We start from the raw sequence: 20,905 nt of genomic DNA, 5'->3' as shown, positions 1-20,905 counted from the left end.
TCAGAACACATTACTGTTCTTTTTAATACCCTTCAGTGACTATATTTTGTTTTTAAGATAAAGTCTAAATTCTTTTAAGTGCTTGTAACAGCCTTTATAATTTGGCCTCTGCTACATAGTATGGCCATACATATGGAGCAGCTGGCAGTTCCTGAATACCTGTGCTGGAGATGAGCACCTTCAGGTCTTCACATACGCTGTTCCTTCTGCATGACTCTCAGTTATCATCCACTTCTCAGCTTGGACTTTCTTCATCAGAAAACCGTATGCCGATACCCACATCATCTAAGATTGGATTAGATGTTCTTATATATTCCCACAATACTTTGTGCTTATCCTTATCAGCATGTGACACACTTCATTATTACTGCCTGTTTAGTTGTCTGTCTCTTAGGCTCTTGAAGAGCAAATACAATATTCTGTTTGACCTGTTTCACCAATACCTAGCACAGTACATGGCAAGATTTGGCTTCTGAAGATTGTTACTGAGTAACAAAAATGCACATTTTTTTTTTTTTTTTTAAGTCATTTTAAGTATAATGATTCCTGTAGTGGCAACAATTCAGTGTAAGAGTAGTGTGTGTGTTAATAACTGAATACATTAATGGAAGTATTATGTAACAGTATCCTAAATAAATAATTTTAAAATGTAACTATATATAAAATCTGAAACATTTGCTTACAGCAAGTCAAGCTTTTAAAAAGGAGTTTTTTTAATTATAACTTTACTTTTGGGCTCTCTACTATAAAATATTTAAATTTTAAGTAAATCATTTAACTTTATAAGTATTTAAATTTTGTCTTGATTTCCATTTGTGAATTTTTTTAGCAGTTAGAGAAAAGCTGTGGTAGTTTCCAACTGTGTTAGAAACAGTTGTCAAGTGTGGTTCCTTTACACCATGAGACTGGGAGCTGTTTCTAAACACAAAGTTGTTAGTAGCACAGATTTGCCTAAGTTTCCAATCTGATCTGTGACTACGGGTAAGTAAATTGGAATTTGTATATTTGTGGGGAAAAAAACTTCCTTAGTTTATAACTTAGAATGTGTAGACTTTAACCCCCAGCCAATCAATAGTATAGTTTTTTGCAAACTTTCAAGGTAAAAGGTATATAAAAATCAAGGTATTCTACTAGCCTCAGAATAAATAGAGTCAAGACACTTAGGAATCTTATTTGAATCCTAAAATAAATTTTCAGTGCTACATTTATTATCAAAGATGTCAAAGATTATTTTTTAATTAAAGAAACATGTTTATTTTCCAGAAGCCTTTACTTATTTCTGTGGTTCCTATTAATAGTGAAGATTGTAGTATATTTATAGCATAGGATTTGTAGTAAAATCTAGAAATTATAAAATAAATTTTGATATTATGTATGTGTGTGCAAATAGCATACTTTTAAATTGTATATTAACTTTTTGTCCTTTAAGACTGGTCCGCAACCTTTTTTGGCACCAACGACTGGTTTTGTGGAAGACAGTTTTTCCACAGACTCAGAGGGGTGGATGGTTTCAGGATGAAACTGTTCACCTCAAATCATCAGACTTTAGATTCTCGTAAGAAGTATACAACCTAGATTCCTTGCATGTGTAGTTCACAGTAGGGTTCACGCTCCTATGAGAATCTAATACTGTGGCTGATCTGACAGGAGGCTGAGCTCAGGCAGTATTGCTTGGTCACCTACCACTCACCTCCTGGGTGGCCCAGTTCCTAACTGGCCCTGGGGGTTGGGAATTTCTGCTTTAAGAGAACTGATAAAGGTGTAGTGAAAGATATATATGTGTATGTGTGTGGTTTTCTGTTTTTTGTTTTATTGAGATGGTGTCTCATTCTGTCACCCAGGCTGGAGTGCAGTGGTGCCATCTCAGCTCACTGCAAGCTCTGCCTCCAGGGTTCACACCATTCTCCTGCCTCAGCCTCCCGAGTAGCTGGGACTACAAGCACCTGTCACTACGCCCGGCTAAATTTTTTGTATTTTTAGTACAGAGGGGGTTTCACCATGTTAGGCAGGATGGTCACCATCTCCTGACCTCATGATCCACCCGCCTCGGCCTCCCAAAGTGCTGGGATTATAGGCGTGAGCCACCGCGCCCATCCATATGTGTGTTTTTATATACACACACAGTCTCTCTAACACAGTCATGCGCCACATAACGATGTTTTCGTCAACAACAGAGACTGTATATGACAGTGGTCCCAAAACATTATAATACCATATTTCATTTATTTGTTCGTTTGAGGTGGAGTCTCACTCTGTCCCCCAGGCTGGAGTGCAGTGGGTATGATCTTGGCTCACTGCAACCTCCTGGGTTCAAGCGGTTCTCCTGCCTCATCCTCCTGAGTAACTGGGACTACAGGCGTGTGCCACCACGACTTGCTAATTTTTGTATTTTTACTAGAGACAGGGTTTCACCATGTTGGCCAGGCTGGTCTTGAACTCCTGACCTCAGGTGTACCACCGCCTTGGCCTCCTAAAGTGCAGGGATTACAGTTGTGAGCCAGCATGACCAGCCTTCTCAGAACGTGTTCTTACCTTTAAGTGACAAGTGATTGTATGTGTCTGCATTGTCCAATTAAGGGTAGCTGTTAGCTGCATATGACTTTTTAGCACTTGAAATATGCCTAGTCTGAATAGAGGCATGCTGTAAGTGTTACACATACGTACTATTTTCAAAGATTTAGTATGAAAAAAATGTAAATTATCTCAATAATTTGTATTTACGTGTTGAAATGATATACTTCAGATTTAATATGTTAAATAAGTATATTAAAATTTCACTGTTTTTTTTAATGCAACTAAATTACATATGTGGATCACGTTCTATTTCTGGTGGACATTTTTTCTAACTAAAAATAAATGTTTCTGTAAATTATGGTTAAAATTGAACAGTTTTGATAGAGAGTTATTTTTAAGTCTTTGATTACAACTTGACATTTAATCATTGGCATTAATATTCTATTAGATGTAAGAATGAAAATTATAAAATGAATTTTATTTTATTTTATTTTATTTTTGAGGCAGTTTCGCTTTTGTTGCCCAGGCTGGAGTACAATGGCATGATCTCGGCTCACTGCAACAACCTCCTCCTAGGTTCAAGCGATTCTCCTGCCTCAGCCTCCTAAGTAGCTGGAATTACAGGCATGTGCCACCACACCTGGCCAATTTTGTATTTTTAGTAGAGACGGGGTTTCTCCATGTTGGCCAGGCTGGTCTCAAACTCTCGATCTCAGATGATCTGCCCGCCTGTGCCTCCCAAAGTGCTGGGGTTTACAGGCGTGAGCCACTGCGCCTGGCCAAAATTATTTTAAGGTCTTGCTTTTAGACTTGTTGGCGCAAAACCATAACCAATCCATGATTTCGTGTTTCTTGGGTTGGAGCCAGTTGGCCACATCTATTATGGATCTTTGGCTTTATTCATTTTTTTTTTAATGTAACAAATATTTTTTGTTTCATGTATGCTAAGTGTGTCTTGGGAAATACTTCTCCATAATTTCAGGAGGGAACAAAAAATAATGGATCTACATGTAAATGCATTTGTGGATTTGGATGTTGGAAGGAAGTTAAGGCAGTTCTTCTCTGGCTTTCATTTTATTTTATTTTTCCTGTAAAGTAGGACATAAGGTCATCATAGCTACCACTAGTGATAGCTTCTCTGAAGAACTCCCTGAATTGAGTAAAATTAAAGAGTTCTCCATTGATGAGAATCAGTATTTATTGAGTACTTAGTGGGCACCAAGCTAAACACTGAAGAATATAAAAGAGGGCACCCTTTTTACCCTACCTTGCCCTCAGAGCTTATAATTTTGTTAGAGAAATATGACATATAACAAAAAAAGGCAGCTAAGGTATAGTAAGGGATATATGGTATATATTCAGTACTACAGGAGTTCAAAAGATGAAGTGAACTCAAATGACTAGAGATTTCTTTTAAGCTTTCTCTTTTGCTGCTTATCACAGTGGTAGCCAAGTAATCTTCCCAGAATGATCCCTTTTTAAGTACCTTCTAGCACTGTACTTGATTCTCAGAACAGTCAGTAGCAATTTAATATGAGAACTATGTAGAAATTAGCACATATTCTTCAGCGCAGAGTTCAAAACAGTAATTTTATAACTCATGAGCACTTTAAGACAGTGTTTACAAATAGGAAGTTGAGATTTCTGTGGTATGCATGACTTAAATCATGTAGCTTCTTCAATTTATTTGCTGTGCGTTTTAGGATGCAGCTGAATTAGCATCTTCTCTTTCCTGTTATTACCTCTGAATTCCTTACTTTTCAGTCTTTACTATTTGCTATATTGATGGTGAGAAGGAAAGGATTCCAGGGTGGGGTAGGTGGGTATCTGTAGTAATAAGATCGTCAGATTATAAAAAGGTGAAGGTGAGGGAGGGAAGAGAGAGTTGTATAGGATGAAAAGTTTGAGAATGTACTTTTGAGTATTGTGGAATTGGGCTGACTACTGAGGGTGTGGCAAACAAGCTGATAGAGACATTAACCCACATGCATGCATACTACAAACATATCAAAATGAAATATGCAATAAGGGCTGGGTACAGTGGCTCATGCCTGTGATCCCAGCACTTTGGGAGGCCAAGGTGGGCGGATCACTTGAGCTCAGGAGTTTGAGACCCATCCTGAGCAACATGGCAAAACTGTGTCTCCAGGAAAATACAAAAATTAGCCAGGCCTGGTGGCGTGTGCACCTGTAAACTGAGGTGAGAGAATTGCTTGAGCCAGGGAAACGGAGGTTGCAGTGAGTCAAGATCTCACCACTGCACTCCAGCCGGGTAACAGAGTGAGACCCTGTCTCAAAAATAAAACAAACAAAAGAAATATGCATTAAGAACAAAACTATAAATGTATAACTAAACTTCTAAGGAAGGAAAGAAGAGGAGGAAAATTCATAGGTATCAGAAATCAGAGAAATAAAATCAGAACAGTAAGCGGGAGCTAGTGTTGATGTATATAGCATAGGGGACTTTTGGTCCTGCATATATTCTAAGGTGTCTGGGGTTGAATTTTATTGCACATATGGGGATAGGATATATGACCTTGGGCCTTTTCAAATTATGTCTGGAACAAAGACCCAGGCATGTGGCATAGAGCCTGAAATAACTTCCCTAATTATGCATAGAGATTAGAAAAAGTACCCACTAGTCAAAGGCTCACTCAAGAACAAAGTCAATGACAGAACAGTCTAAGAGAGAATATAAAATGTGAGTGAAATGATCGCGGAGATAAAAGACGGAAATGAAGCAATGATGTAATCAGTGTGAAAAAGAAACAGTAAGACTTGGGAAAAAATTAACTTTTCGAAATTAAAAATATAATCATGGAAATTGGCAGTAGATGGGTTAAATTTCAGATTAGACAGATACTCTTGCCTTGGCTGAAAAGGAAAAATCTAGCAATAAATGGTTAAGAATAAGCAAATCTAGGCTAGGCACAGTGGCTCACGCCTGTAATCCCAGCACTTTGGGAGGCTGAGGCAGGCGGATCACCTGAGGTCAGGAATTGGAGACCAGCCTGGCCAATGTAGTGAAACCCCATCTCTATTAAAAATACAAAAATTAGCTGGGCGTGGTGGTGCATTCCTGTAATCCCAGCTACTCGGAAGGCTGAGGCCGGAGAATAGCTTGAACTTGGGAGGCGGAGGTTGCAGTGAGCCGAGATCACACCATTGCACTCCAACCTGGGCAACAGAGCAAGACTCATCTCAAAAAAAAAGAAGCAGCAAATCTAAAATGTAATCCATAAAAGTAAGAAATTGAAAATAAAGGATTTAAAAAATACTAGACTGATAAAAACCAAAACAGAAAACCAAAATAGATTTGGTTTTTAAAAATATAATCATGGAAATTTGCAGTAGATGGGTTAAATTTAAGATTAGACAGATACTCTTGCCTTAGCTGAAAAGGAAAAGTCTAGCAATAAATGGTTAAGAATAAGCAAATCTAGGCCAATAAATGGTTAAGAATAAGCAAAAATAGACCAAAAATAGATTTTTAAGGCAGAAAGCATTGTTAGTGATGAAGGAAGTCGTTGCATAATGAAGATGATGAAGAAAGGCATTACATAATGAAGAATGGAATAATTCACCAGGAAGAAATAGTTATCTTGAATCTGTGTGTCCAAATGATATTGTCTCAAAGCACATAAAGCAAAAATTTGCAGACAAAAAAAAAAAGACTACCTACAAATATAGTGGGAGATTTCAGCACATTTCCTTCAGAAGCCAATGAATAAACCACCACCACCCTCAACAAAAGTGAGAAAAATGAAAGCATAGAGACTGTTTGAACAACACAATTAACAAGCTATGTCTTTTAGACATGTGTAAACTGTACTCTCAAAATTAGTGTTGATGTTCCTTTCAAGCACACATAGGACATTTACTAGTCATATTATTAATATACAAACATTTAGAGAGCTACACATATTAAACCTCAAAGGGAGGGAGTTCCACAAATGCCTAAGCATATCATACTGGCTACTTTTTGTGATTCCTGCAGTACATGGAAAATTTACAAGCCGGGCACGTTGACTCACAACTGTAATAATCTCAGCACTTTGGGAGGCCATGGTAGGAGGATCACTTGAGCTCAGGAGTTTTGAGACTAGCCTGCACAACATGGTGAGACCTTGTGTCTTAAAAAAAAATTCGTTTTAATTAGCCAGGTGTGGTGGTTCACATCTGTAGTTCCAGCTATTCGGGAGGCCAAGGTGGGAGGGCTGCCGGAGCCCAGAGATCCAGGCTGCAGCAAGCCATGATTGTGCCACTGTATTCCAGCCTGGGTGACAAAGTGAGACCTTGTATCTTTTTTTTTTTTTTTTTTTTTTAAAGACAAAAATTTCCTTGTTTTTCCAAGTTTCATTTGAAAGTGATATTAATCAAATAATATTTAAAAGAAATAATAGTAATTGAAATACCTCTTGAACTCTGCATATGAGCCCAGGCATACTGTGTGTTTTACATGTATTTAAGTTTTTAGCAGCTTTCAATTATAACATACGATTGTCACCTTTAATAGATGAGAAATTGTAGGCTTAAAAATGTTTATTTACACCCAAGGTTAGCTGACTGGAGATCTCTACTTTTAAATATTACACTTTTACAAACTCTACCCCCTTTTTATACCTTTGTTATTATGATATATAGCTAGGTGGAGAAACCTACATAAAACACAAATACAGAGTTTGTTGAGTTATTATTAAGGTATTATCTTTGTAGTACCAACAAGTCAAGAAATAGAACTTTGCCGGCCACTAAGCCTTTTATGTTTCCCATTCTAATTATATTCTCCTCCTTCCCCACTAAAAGCATTTGTATTATAATCATTTTCTAGCTTTTTAAAAAATGCTTTGGCCTGGTGCAGTGACTCACGCCTGTAATCTCAGCACTTTGGGAGGCCGAGGTGGGTGGATCACGAGGTGAGGAGTCTAGAGACCATCCTGGCCAACATGGTGAAACCCCGTCTCTACTAAAATGCAAAAAATTAGCCGGGCATGGTGGTATGTGCCTGTAGTCCCAGCTACTCGGGAGGCTGAGACAGGGGAATGGCTTGAACCCAGGAGGTGGAGACTACAGTGAGCTGAGATCACGCCACTGCACTGCAGCCTGGCGACAGAGCGAGACTCCATCTCAAATAATAATTTGAATACCAAAGTGTACATTCTTAATGTGTTTTGTAAAGTTTTCCTTATTTTTCTCCCACTGTTTTTGTCCGATTTATTTGTTAAGAAACTGGTAGTTTGACCTGTAGAGTTTCTTACAAGTTTGATCAGATTCAGGTTTGATGTTTTTGGCCAGACTTTATAGGTAGTGGTATAGGAGATACATATACACTACTGGTTGTTTTTGTGATTTACAGACTACTGATACTCATTGGTTAAATCTGTTAACTCATTAGAGATAGCAAAATGGTGATTCTCTAATTTTATTATCTCTTCATTACTGGAATGTTTCTAAAGAGAAGCTTCCCCTCATCTAATACTTAGCTACCTGGTGATTCAATTTATATAAGAGAGGAAGAATAAGTGTTTGCTTATTTCTTGTTATTTACCAATTTTGTTGGGGGTTTTTTTTGCTTTTTTTTTTTCCGAGATGGAGTCTTGCTCTGTCCAGGCTGGAGTGCAGTGGCGCGATCTCGGCTCACTGCAAGCTCCGCCTCCCGGGTCCATGCCATTCTCCTGCCTCAGCCTCCCGAGTAGCTGGGACTACAGGCGCCCACTACCACGTCTGGCTAATTTTTTGTATTTTTAGTAGAGACAGGGTTTCACTGTGTTAGCCAGGATGGTCTCGATCTCCTGACCTCATGATCTGCCCGCCTCGGCCTCCCAAAGTGCTGGGATTACAGGCGTGAGCCACCACGTTATTTACCAGTTTCAACATGATGGGTTGGTTTCCACTAGCATCTTTCAAATAATCTTTTTTTTTTTTAATTTTTAAAGTATTATTATGAACTCATAGATGGATGGATTGACTGATTGATTTTGAGACAGGGTCTTGCTCTGTCACCCAGGCTGGAGTGCAGATGTGTGATCACAGCTCACTGCAGCTGTGCCCTATTGAAAGCACTTTGGAGACCAGGGTGGGAGGATCACTTGAACCCAGGAGTCTGAGACCAGCCTGGGCAATATAGTGAGACCCCATCTCTTAAAAAAAAAAATTTTTTTTTTTTTCTCAAATAGCTGGGTGGTGGTGCACGCCTGTAGCCCCAGCGCTTGGGATGCTGAGGCAGGAGGATTTCTTGAGCCCAAGAGGTTGAGGCTGCAGTGAGCTGTGATTGGGCCGCTGACACCCTTTTTACCCTACTTGGTATCTCATACCCTATACTGAGCTATTCCTCTTCATAGACACCCTCCTTGCCAAACTGCCTTCACCCTGTATGGTCTCTAACCATGTAGTACCAGTTCCCTTGCCACTCCTCTCAGCAAGTGGACATCCTCCTCACCATTTTTTTAAAAAAAAAGTCTTCGACGGCCGGGCAGGTGGATCACGAGGTCAGGAGATCGAGACCATCCTGGCTACCATGATGAAACCCCATGTCTACTAAAAATACAAAAAATTAGCCAGGCATTGTGGTGGGTGCCTGTCGTCCCAGCTACTTGGGAGGCTGAGGCAGGAGAATGGCTTGAACCCAGGAGGCAGAGTTTGCAGTGAGCAAAGATCACGCCACTGCACTCCAGCCTGGGCGACAGAGCGAGACTCCGTCTAAAAAAAAAAAAAAAAAAAGTCTTCCACATTTTATAGAAATCTAACATTTCTTTCATATGGCTATCCAGTTGGTTGGAATTTCATATAAAACTTGCATCTGCTCCCTCCCAAATTTGAAGTTTTAAGAAAGTTTTCTGTATCCATAGAACTGTTTTTCAAAAGGGTATAATTTTTCTTATTGCTTTTGTTTATAACAGATGATGATGTGCCTGCAGATATGGTTGCAGAAGAATCAGGTCCTGGTGCACAAAATAGTCCATACCAACTTCGTAGAAAAACTCTTTTGCCGAAAAGAACAGCGTGTCCCACAAAGAACAGTATGGAGGTAACTTTAAATGTAATTGCTTTTCTTTTTGTAATGAAAGAATTTTCAGGAAACAAACGAAAAAGGGAACGTCATCCTTTTTTAGAAGTAATGATTATGGATGATAAGAATATTTGCTTTACTAGTTTCTGTTTTGTTTTTGAAGGGCGCCTCAACTTCAACTACAGAAAACTTCGGTCATCGTGCAAAACGTGCCCGAGTGTCTGGAAAATCACAAGATCTATCAGGTATTTCCTATGGGAAAGTAAGAAATGGGGTAAAATAATTTTTTTTTAAATTTTACTTGATACAAAAAATGAACATTAAATGTATTCGAGTATTACCTTTGGGATTCAGAAAGTGATTATTACAGAATAAACTTTAGAACCCTAACCGCTCCCTCTGACTTTTGTTGTTGTATAAAAATACTTTTTATGTATTTATTTTAACCATTTCTGAGATGGCACATAATACCTAAAAGAAGGAGTACTTTTGTTAGTTCAGGATAGAGATAAATATGTGTTACCCATGAAACCCACATGCTTATAAAATGACCATTATCCAAAAAAAAAGCTATTCATTAGATAAAATGAAAACTGTGTTCTTTAAATAATGAGAAAGTTACTGCTCGAATGATAGTTTATATGTTAATCTCTTCATAGCAGCACCTGCTGAACAGTATCTTCAGGAGAAACTGCCAGATGAAGTGGTTCTAAAAATCTTCTCTTACTTGCTGGAACAGGATCTTTGTAGAGCAGCTTGTGTATGTAAACGCTTCAGTGAACTTGCTAATGATCCAATTTTGTGGTAAGTAAAAACCTATTCCTTATTAACTTGAGATATATTATTTGTTGCCCAAATGCTAAACATCGTAGGAAAGTCGGAGTGGTGAGTTGGTAGTTACAATTAGTTGGAACAAAATTAAAATGCTTATCAATTCCAAGTTACAAATGGAGGCTGTCAGTCCAGGTGGTATTTATAAAATCAGTAAATGAAGTATTTTCGCTGCTATTTATCAGTTAATAGCAACTGAGTGATTATGGGAAATGTTTTTCTTTTAATAGCTTTTTAGAAACAGAACTTAGTGTAATTTAAAATAGCTAATGAATTTTAAATCTGATAGATTAGAATGTAGGTTTTATACATCACTTTTGGAAAACAGTTGTATTCATGAATCTCTAATTCGTGCCCTTTGACCCAGTAATTCTACTTCTGAAAATGTTTTTTTGCCTTATGTGCAAATTTTTCATAACAGGCTAGTTAATGAGAAAAATTATAAATAATCTAAATATCCAGATATAAGGGAATGAACTAAGTAAACTTTGTAATGTGTACTTGGAGAGTTGTGATATAACCACTAATAGTAATTTTTACAAAGAGATTTTAATTTGTTTTTCGAGAGACAGGGTCTTGCTCTGTCACTGAGGCTGGAGTGCAGTGGCGCGATCACAGCTCACTGCAGCCTCAACTTTCTGGGCTCAAGCCATTCTCCCACCTCAGCCTCCTGAATAGCTGGGACTACAGGCATGTGTCACCATGCCCGGCTAATTTTTTTTTTTTTTGGAGACACAGAGTCTCACTCTATTACTCAGTCTGATCTTGAACTCTTAGGGTCAAGTGATCCTTCTACCTCAGCCGCCCAAAGTGCTGGGATTACAGGCATGAGCCACCACACCCAGCCCAAGTTTTTAATAACGTGAAAAAATGCTGTTGTAAAAAGTCAAAAGAGGCCAGGTGTGGTGGCTTCTGCCTGTGGTCCCAGCTACTCCAGAGGCTGAGGCAGGAGGATCGTTAGCCCAGGAAGTCAAGGCTGCAGAGAGCCGTGATCGTGCCACTGCACTCCAGCCTGGGCGACAGTGGGAGACCCTGTTTTTTAAAGAAAAGAACAGAGTACAAAATTGAATATGCTATATAATCACAACTATAATAAATGATCTGTAGATAAAATGAGTGGAAGGAAATATGGCAGACTGTTAATGGTTAATATATTGAAACTATAGTTCTTTACACTTTTGTTTTACAACAGTTATATGTATTACTTTTATGATGCACAAAAGGCGCACCATATATATATATATATATATTTATTTATTTATATATATGTTTTTGTTGTTTGTGACGGAGTTTCGCTCTTGTTGCCCAGGCTGGAGTACAGTGGTGCGATCTTGGCTCGCTGCAAGCTCTCCCTCCTGGGTTCAAGCAATTCTCCTGCCTCAGCCTCCTGAGTAGCTGGAATTACAGACGCCTGCCACCATGCCCGGCTAATATTTGTATTTTTAGTAGAAGCAGGGTTTCACTATGTTGGCTAGGCTGGTCTTGAACTCCTGACCTCAGGTGATCCTCCTGCCTCGGCCTCCCAAAGTGCTGGGATTACAGGCATGAGCCAGTGCGCCTGGCCCACACCTTACATTTAAGAGAAAAATTACAAAGGAGAAATGAAAATGAAGAGTAGCAGAACAAAACAGCATTGCTCACTGTACCAAAAATGATAATAGTTAACCTTTACTCCAGTTTGAAGATTTGATGGTTCTTGATAGGATATAAATGGGTTGAAGATATAGGACAAATTAAGTTCAAAGTATTTTACTGAAACTTATCCTTTTGGCCAGTCGAAGTGGCTCATGCCTATAATCCTAGCACTTTGGGGATTGAAGTGGGATGATTACTTGAGCCCAGGAGTTTGAGACCATCCTGGGCAACATACTGGGACCTCATTTCTACCCAAAAAAAATGAAAAAATAAGGCAAGAGGATCACTTGAACCTCAGAGGTCAAGGCTGCAGTGAGCCATGATCACGCCTCTGCACTCCGGTGTGGGCAACAGGAGTGAAATCCTGTCTCAAAAAGAAAAAGAAAATTATCTTTTTAAGTGATAATCATGATGTTTTTACAGTAAGAATAACTTTTTTTCCCCTTCCTGAGTGAACAGTTTGTAAGGAAATTGAAACTTTTTGTTCTTTTGTGTGGACTAATTTTCATACACAGTTACATTGTGAAAATTTTCACAGGAAAACTAATTTTCAGCCAGGCATGGTGGCTCACGCCTGTAATCCCAGCACTTTGGGAGGCTGAGGGGTGGGTAAATCACTTGAGCTCCAGAGTTTGAGACCAGCCTGGGTAACATGTGCCTGTAGTCCCAGCTCCTTGGGAGACAGAGGTGGGAGGATCATTTGAGCCTGGGAGGCAGAGGTTGCAGTGAGCTGAGATCGTGCCACGGCACTCCAGCCTGGGTAACAGAACTAGACAATGTCTCAAAGGAAAAAAAAGGAAAAGAAACTAATTTCCATATGCAACTACACTGAAAATTTTCAATGTGAAAAATACGTTTTCACATTTTAAATCCTGTTTTTAGCTGGGCATGGTGACACATGCCCATAATCTCAACTACTTCAGGAGGCTGAGGCTGAAGAATCGCTTGAACCTGGGAGAGGGAGGTTGCAGTGAGCCAAGATCGTGCCACTGCACTCTAGCCTGGATGACAGTGAGACTCCATCTCAAAAAAGAAAAATCCTGTGTTTTAATATTCATTTTTGTCTATTCTTATTTTCTTACTCAAGTTTTTGAGGCCTCAAATAATTGTTAATAGTTGTTCGAAACTGTATTAATCTAAAGGACATTTTATCAAGAAAATTTTAATTCCTTTCTCTGTTCAGGAAACGATTATATATGGAAGTATTTGAATATACTCGCCCTATGATGCATCCTGAACCTGGTAAATTCTACCAGATTAATCCAGAAGAGTATGAACATCCAAATCCCTGGAAAGAGAGTTTCCAGCAGTTGGTATGAAATATAAATAGAATATATTGGTTTATATTACACATTTGTAAATAACTTTCTTTTAAGAAATAAGTTTAGGCAGGGCATGGTGGCTCACACCTGTAATCCTAGCACCTCGAGAGGCCGAGGTAGGCAGATTACCTGAGGTCAGGAGTTCGAGACCAGCTTGGCCAACATGGTGAAACCCCATCTCTTCTAAAAATACAAAAATTAGCCGGATGTGGTAGCTCACGTCTGTAATCCCAGCTACTCGGGAGGCTAAGGCAGGAGAATCGCTTGAACCCGGGAGGCAGAGTTGCAGAGAGCTGAGATCGCACCGCTGCACTCCAGCCTGGGCGACAGAGTGACACTCTGTCTCAGGGGAAAAAAAAAAGTTGAGTAGGTTTTAAAGGTAAACCAATGAACATTTATCAACCAACAGAATATTCAACAATTCTTTTCACTACTGACATATCCGTTAATAAGTTAGTGACAGTAAGCATTAGTAGCCTGTGAGCAGTTGTGATTTCAGTGGGTATTTAAATTATTAGTGTTCGGTAGTTGTTTTAAACTTCCACATTTAGCTTAATTGATATATGGTCCTTCATGAATGAGTCTCAGCCGGAGATGATTTTGCTTTCTGTGGGGCATTTGGCAATGTTGGGAGACATTTTTTGATCGTCACAATGGGAGGAGAGCGTGCTGCTGATATTTGGCTGGGTAGAGGCCAGGGATTACCTCTAAACATCCTACAATGCACAGGATGTTTACCTCTAAACATCCTACAATGCCCCATAACAAATAATTAACTGACCCAAAATATCAGTAATGCTGAGATTGAGAAACCCTGTTTTTTGTTTCTGGATATTACTGGATCATAATTTGTTTTAGATTTTACATTGTACTCTACGACACAAAATTATTTGGAATAATTGAGAATTATTTTTGATTTTTAATAAAAGTTGTTCATGCAGTTGTACATTAATTTAAATATAAGGTTTATGTTAGTAGTCATTGGTTTTGCTTTGTTTTTGACATTTTAGTATAAAGGTGCACATGTAAAGCCAGGATTTGCAGAACATTTCTACAGTAACCCTGCAAGATATAAAGGAAGAGAAAATATGTTGGTATGTTTGATTTTTATTTTTATGACTTAAAATGGTAATCTTTCAGTTCTGTACTGACACATTTATTTTTTTCTAGTATTATGATACTATTGAAGATGCCCTTGGTGGGGTACAAGAGGCTCATTTTGATGGACTTATCTTTGTTCATTCTGGAATATATACTGATGAATGGATATATATTGAATCTCCAATCACCATGATTGGTGCAGGTATTTTGAAGTGCATTGTCATTAAAATTTTAATATTTTACTCATTTATGTGATAGGATTTTAAAAATGCTAGTGACTTAAAATCCAGTTGAACCTTTATAATATCCTGCTGGTAAAGTAGGAATGAAGATATCACACATATTTTAAGTGAAGGAAATGAAAACATAAGAGTTCAGAAATTATAGCTGTATATACATTTCTTTCTTCACCTCCCTACCCTGCCCCCCGCCCCCTTTTTTTTTTGATACAGAGTCTAGCTGTGTCACCCAGACTAGAGTGCAGTGGCACAACCTCAGCTCACTGCAACCTCTGCCTCCTGGGTTCAAGCAATTCTTATGCCTCAGCCTCTCAAGTAGCTGGGATTATAGGCGTACACCACCATGCCTGGATAATTTTTGTATTTTTAGCAGAGACAGGGTTTCACCATGTTGGCCAGACTGGTCTCAAACTCCTGGCCTCAAGTGATCTGCCCACCTGGGTCTCCCGAAGTGCTGAGATTACAGGCATGAGCCACTGTGCCTGGCCATATATGTTTCCTGATGTTAGTACTTTCTCCAGTTGCCTTCAGTTGTTCATTAAACAAAAAAAAATAGTTTTTTCATCTTTTATTTGAAAATAAAGATGCGGCTGGGTGCGGTGGCTCACACCTGTAATCCCAGCACTTTGGGAGGCTGAGGTGGGTGGACCACTTGAGGTCAGGAGTTGAAGACTGGCCTGGCCAACATGGTGAAACCCCATCTCTACTAAAAATACAAAAAAATTAGCCAGGTGTGGTGGTGTGCACCTATAATCCCAGCTACTCTGGAGGCTGAGGCAGGAGAATTACAAAGAAAGATGCTAATATTTTAATTGCTATGTTTTTAAAGGAGCTGAAATATAATTTTTAAATACTTTTGTACTATTTCAAAGCTATTCATGGTCAAGTTTCTAAGAATAAATGTAATATCTGTCGAACACTGAGTCATTTGAAGATTTGTGGTTTTTTTTTTTTGAGGATACAGTACATAGAACATTTTAAGATAGCTACTAATTATTATTTGCTAGTGAAATTTGCATTTACAGCCTCTTTTGCTTTCTTCCTCTATCTCCTCATGAAGATGGGGAGGACAGAGTAGAGCAAATTTTTGTCTGGTGATTTTATTACTTTCTAAATAGAGGCCACTGTTGGAAATAAATTTAAATAGAGGTCTCTTCTCTTCTTGAGCTTCTGTTTCCAGTGCTGCTGCTAGAAACAGAATGGTTTCCACAAGAAACCATTTTTTGTTTTTGTTTCCACAAGAAACCATTTTTTAATATGTCATTGCATTTTATATTCGTAGTATTTATAGTTAAATGTTATTAGAAGTATTACTGTGCATGGATTTGAATATAGCAAAGGCTGATGATGAAACATAGTTAACTGATAGTGAATATTAGTTGTACTACTCAGTACTAATGTTTTTAGTAAGTTCTCCCTCCATAAAGATACCGATCTGTTGAAATCGAATAAAGGTAATATGCTTAAAATATCTTCTCCACAGCACCTGGGAAAGTGGCAGACAAAGTTATAATTGAAAACACTAGAGATTCAACCTTCGTTTTTATGGAAGGCTCTGAAGATGCTTATGTTGGATATATGACAATAAGGGTAAGAAATGTTAAGATTTAAAATACACGTTGAAATCATAAAGGCAGTAATTGTTTATTTCAAAAAAAAATGTTTACATTTCAGTTTAACCCTGATGACAAATCTGCACAACACCACAATGCACACCACTGCTTAGAGATTACGGTAAATTGTAGCCCTATTATTGATCACTGTATCATCCGAAGTACATGTACAGGTTAGTGTTTTCTTTATCTTTTACAATAAAATTTGGAGTCACTGTATTGTTGCCCAGTAGGTATTTAAATAAATAAATAATTTTTCTACAGTTGGTTCTGCAGTATGTGTTAGTGGTCAAGGAGCATGTCCCACTATCAAGCACTGTAACATCAGCGACTGTGAAAATGTTGGACTGTATATAACAGATCATGCACAGGTATTTTTCAATTTTGTGGGGTTTTTTAAAAAAAAAATTTTTAAAAGCTCTATTGACGTTTGTTTCTGATTACTTGTTGTAGGGAATATATGAGGATAATGAAATTTCCAATAATGCATTAGCTGGGATTTGGGTTAAAAATCATGGAAACCCAATTATTAGACGGAATCATATTCATCATGGACGTGATGTTGGTGTGTTCACATTTGATCATGGCATGGTAAGAACACTTATTTTTAATAGAAAAACCGACTTCTGCATCAGTTAAATTTCAAGTATGTTTCAGCATTATTTTCTCATCACCAAATTATCTGAATTGAGGCGTATAGGTTTAAAAGCAATTTCAGCATTATATTTTAAAATCAATATGCAACATTTACTCTGTAAATTTATGCATCAAACATATCCATGTAGAGGTGATAGCGTTCTTAGGCAATATATGTGATCTTTGAGGGGAGTAAGGTATAACCCGTTAGTTCTCAAATGTGTGTGTGCATAAAAGTCACCCAAAAGCTTTCTGTTTTAATGAAAATTCCTGTATCCTCAGATTTAATAAATCAAAATTTCCAAGGATGGGGCCTAGAATATGTATTTTTAATAAGCACCATAAGTGAATCTAACACAGTTTGTAGGGTATACTTTGAGATATAATGGTTTCATTGTTATTTTGCTTTTCATTTAATTCCTCTTGAAAATTTTTAAACTGGCAGAACTTTAATAGGAGATATAATGATAAAATATCAGTTTTAAAAACGTTATGCAGCAGTTTCATTAGGCATCCTTGTGGAGTATACTGTGTTTTAAATATTACTATATAGTTTTACATAATTTTCTAGAGACATGACTTTTTGAGCTTGAGATCACCATTTCAAAATAATGTTTTGAATGTCTATTCAGATTTTTTTTTCATTTAATGTCAAATTTTCCTTGAGGTAATTGTCTAGTCCTAATACAGCATTAGTAAAATTTTCTGTTGAGGAGTCCGAGATGGGAGAGAGTGTCGTAACATTGTGGCAAATAGGATTATGGTGAGATTTTGTTGCCTATTATACAACATTAAGCAATCCTAGGAATGTTGGATTCATATATACAAATTTTCAACGACAAAGAAAATTTTTTATTTTCATTGTTTGTTCTTTTTGGTTTTTTTGAGACGGAGTTTCACCCTTGTTGCCCAGGCTAGAGTGCAGTGGTGTGATCTCAGCTCATTGCAACCTCCACCTCCTGGTTCAAGCAATTCTCCTCTCTCAGCCTCCCAAGTAGCTGGGATTACAGGCGTGCACCACATCTGCCTAATTTTGTATTTTTAGTAGCAACAGGGTTTCACCATGTTGGTCAGGCTGATCTTGAACCCCTGGCCTCAAGTGATTCACCTGCCTCAGCCTCCCAAAGTCCTGGGATTACAGGCATGAGCTGCCGCATCTGGCCAATGCAGAATTCTTTTTTGAAATAAACTAGACCATGGCTGGGTGCAGTGGTTCACACCTGTGATCCCAGCACTTTGGGAGGACAAGGCAGTTGGATCGCTTGGGCTCAGGAGTTCAAAACCAGCCTGGACAACATGGTGAAACTCCTTCTCTACAAAAAAATACAAAAATTAGCTGGGCATGGTAGCTCACACCTGTAGTCCCAGCTACTTGGGGGGCTGAGACTGGAGGATCGCTTGAGCCCAGGAGGCAGAGGTTGCAGTGAGCCAAGATGTTAAGATGTGTGCCATTGCATGGGATTTCAGGCGTGAGCCACCACGCTTGGCCAAGTTCATCATTTTTGAAAGACCTCTGGTGATGGATGGTCCCTTATTAAAATTCACCATAGTAAGTTACTCCTCATCACACACATGCTCCTATACCATTTTAAAGAATAGATTTGGGCTTGTAAATATTACAGCATTTTTAAAAATAAGTCTAGGCAATGATATAGGTAGATATTTCCATTAAGGATTAATGAGATTTATAAATTTTAAGATTTATAAAGTATTTCAACCTATCCCCACCCCATCATTTTTATTTTTATTTTGCAAAGGTTTAAAACATTTGCATTCCTACAGTTATTGGTCTATATTTATTCTGTATTTATTTATCATTTATTATTTTATCATGGTGTCTCCATGCTTGAATTTTAAAATTTTGATTCATTCTTGGTATGGCTAGGTTTTGTCATCCAGTCTTTTTTTTTTTTTTTAAAGAAAGGCTTATGGATATTATAGCTTGAATTCTTGCCATGTGAGAATCACTATCCATTGCGTTTTAACTTAGCTGAGTTTCTTTCTTTCCCTCACAATTCTGTAGACATTTTTCTATTCTAGCATTGAGCATGGCTGAGAACTCTGAGATCACACTGGGTTTTATTCTTTCTTCTTTGCTTCAAAGATTGCTCTTCTACCTCAGTATCCATATTTTGGCTTTTGTTGATGTCGTATTGTTTTACTATTTTTCTGTTCCATATGTTCCTTTCTTTAGAAACTTAGCTATCTTTCTTGTTATTTATATTGCTGTGTTCTGTTCTGTTTAGTGTTGTGTGAGTTCCTCAAATCCGTGTTCCTTACCACGTCTCCGTAGTTTGTTTTTCTATTGTTATTTTGGTTCCAGTGTGGGTCTTGCCTTTAATTTTTACATTTTTTAATGAAATTTTTCTAACATACACCAAAGTAGAGAGAATAATATAATGACTCTCCAGGTACCTATTATCTGCCTTCAACAACTATCATTTCATGGCCAGTTTTGTTTAATCTATACCTCATGTGTCTTACAACCTTCTTTACACTCTGGTTTATTTTGAAGTAAATACCAGACTTCATCATCTCCTGTAAATATTTTACCATGTGTCTTTCAAAGATGGGTGTTTTTTTTTTTCTTTCCCATAACCATAGTGCTAATTCACTCCTCAATAATTAGGAATAATTCCTTAATATCATCAAATTTTGTGTTAATGTTCACAGTTCTCCAGTTGTTTTTTGTTTGTTTAATATTCAATTCAATGCAGAGTTGTTACTTTTGTAAAATAAGATTAAAATGTCATAGCAGGCCAGGCGTGGTGGCTCATGCCTGTAATCCCAGCACTTTGGGAGGCTGAGCAGGTGGATCACCTGAGGTCAGGAATTCAAGAACAGCCTGGCCAATATGGTGAAACCCTGTCTCTACTAAAAATACATAAATTAGCCAAGCGTGTTGGTGCGTGTCTCTAGTCCCAGCTACTCAAGAGGCTGAGGCAAGAAAATAACTTGAATCCAGGAGGCAGAGGTTGCAGTGAGCCGAGATCGCACCACTGCACTCCAGCCTGGGTGACAGGGCAAGAGTCTGTCTCAAAAAATGAATGAATGAATGAATGAATGAATAAAGTGTCATAGCAGTGCCAAATGACTATAAAATTTTTTGAGGCTGGGTGCGGTGGGTCACGCCTGTAATCCTAACGCTTTGGGAGGACAAGGTAGGCAGATCACTTCAGTCCAGGAATTCAAGACCAGCTTGGCCAACACAGTGAAACACTGCCTCGTGGCAGCAGAGGCTGGGCACAGTGGCTCACACCTGTAATGCCAGCACTTTGGGAGGTCGAGGCAGGAGGATGCATGAGCCCAAGAGTTTGAGACAGACCCTATCTCTACTAAAGAAATGTTATAAAAATTGGCTGGGCATGGTGGCACACACCTATAGTCCTAGCTACTTGGAAGGTTGAGGCAAGAGGATTGATTGAGCCCAGGAGTTCAAGGTTGTAATGAGCTGTGATAGCTCCAGCTTGGGTGACAGGGAGATTCCTGTCTTCTTAAAAAAAATTTTTCGGCCGGGCTTGGTAGCTCTGTAATCCCAGCGCTTTGGGAGGCCGAGGCAGGTGGATCACTTGAGGCCAGGAGTTCGAGACTAGCCTGGCCAAAATGGCAAAACCCCATCTCTACTAAAAATACAAAAATTAGCTGGGTATGGTGGCACCCGCCTGTGATCCCAGCTACTTTGGAGGCTGAGGCATGAGAATTGCTTGAACCTGGGATTTGGAGGTTGCAGTGAGCCAATATCACACCACTGCACTCCAGCCTGGGAGACAGTGAAACGCCACCTCAAAAAAAAAAAAAAAAAATTCTAATTTCTTACAGTTCTGTATTATTGAATTATTTTGCACTAGAGGTATCTCTTAACAAAATGGTTGCATTTTATTAAAATACATCTTGAAGCAGGCCCGGCTCAGTGGCTCATGCCTATTATCCCAGCACTTCAGGAAGTCGAGGGAAGCAGATCACTTGAGGTCAGGAATTCCAGACCAGCCTGGCCAACATAGTGAA

At 38.5% G+C, this 20,905-nt stretch overlaps 1 protein-coding gene across 2 annotated transcripts in view; it reads left to right on the top strand.

Moving 5' to 3' along the window:
• FBXO11 (F-box protein 11) overlaps positions 1 to 20,905 on the top strand; it is a 119,476-nt gene that overhangs the window by 57,937 nt on the left and 40,634 nt on the right. For both annotated transcript variants that reach the window (XM_011981587.1, XM_011981586.1), the window contains exons 2-11: positions 9,414 to 9,541; positions 9,687 to 9,768; positions 10,183 to 10,327; positions 13,173 to 13,302; positions 14,322 to 14,405; positions 14,482 to 14,614; positions 16,135 to 16,241; positions 16,326 to 16,437; positions 16,529 to 16,635; positions 16,718 to 16,855. In XM_011981587.1, coding sequence (XP_011836977.1) covers positions 9,434 to 9,541; positions 9,687 to 9,768; positions 10,183 to 10,327; positions 13,173 to 13,302; positions 14,322 to 14,405; positions 14,482 to 14,614; positions 16,135 to 16,241; positions 16,326 to 16,437; positions 16,529 to 16,635; positions 16,718 to 16,855 — 1,146 coding nt within the window. In that variant the 5' untranslated portion in view covers positions 9,414 to 9,433. The remainder of the gene's footprint in view (positions 1 to 9,413; positions 9,542 to 9,686; positions 9,769 to 10,182; positions 10,328 to 13,172; positions 13,303 to 14,321; positions 14,406 to 14,481; positions 14,615 to 16,134; positions 16,242 to 16,325; positions 16,438 to 16,528; positions 16,636 to 16,717; positions 16,856 to 20,905) is intronic.

Source organism: Mandrillus leucophaeus, unplaced genomic scaffold, assembly GCF_000951045.1.
Source record: "Mandrillus leucophaeus isolate KB7577 unplaced genomic scaffold, Mleu.le_1.0 Scaffold229, whole genome shotgun sequence".
NCBI lineage: Eukaryota > Metazoa > Chordata > Mammalia > Primates > Cercopithecidae > Mandrillus > Mandrillus leucophaeus.
The sequence above is the reverse complement of the archived record's forward strand: the minus strand, read 5'-3'. Positions and strand labels throughout refer to the sequence as shown.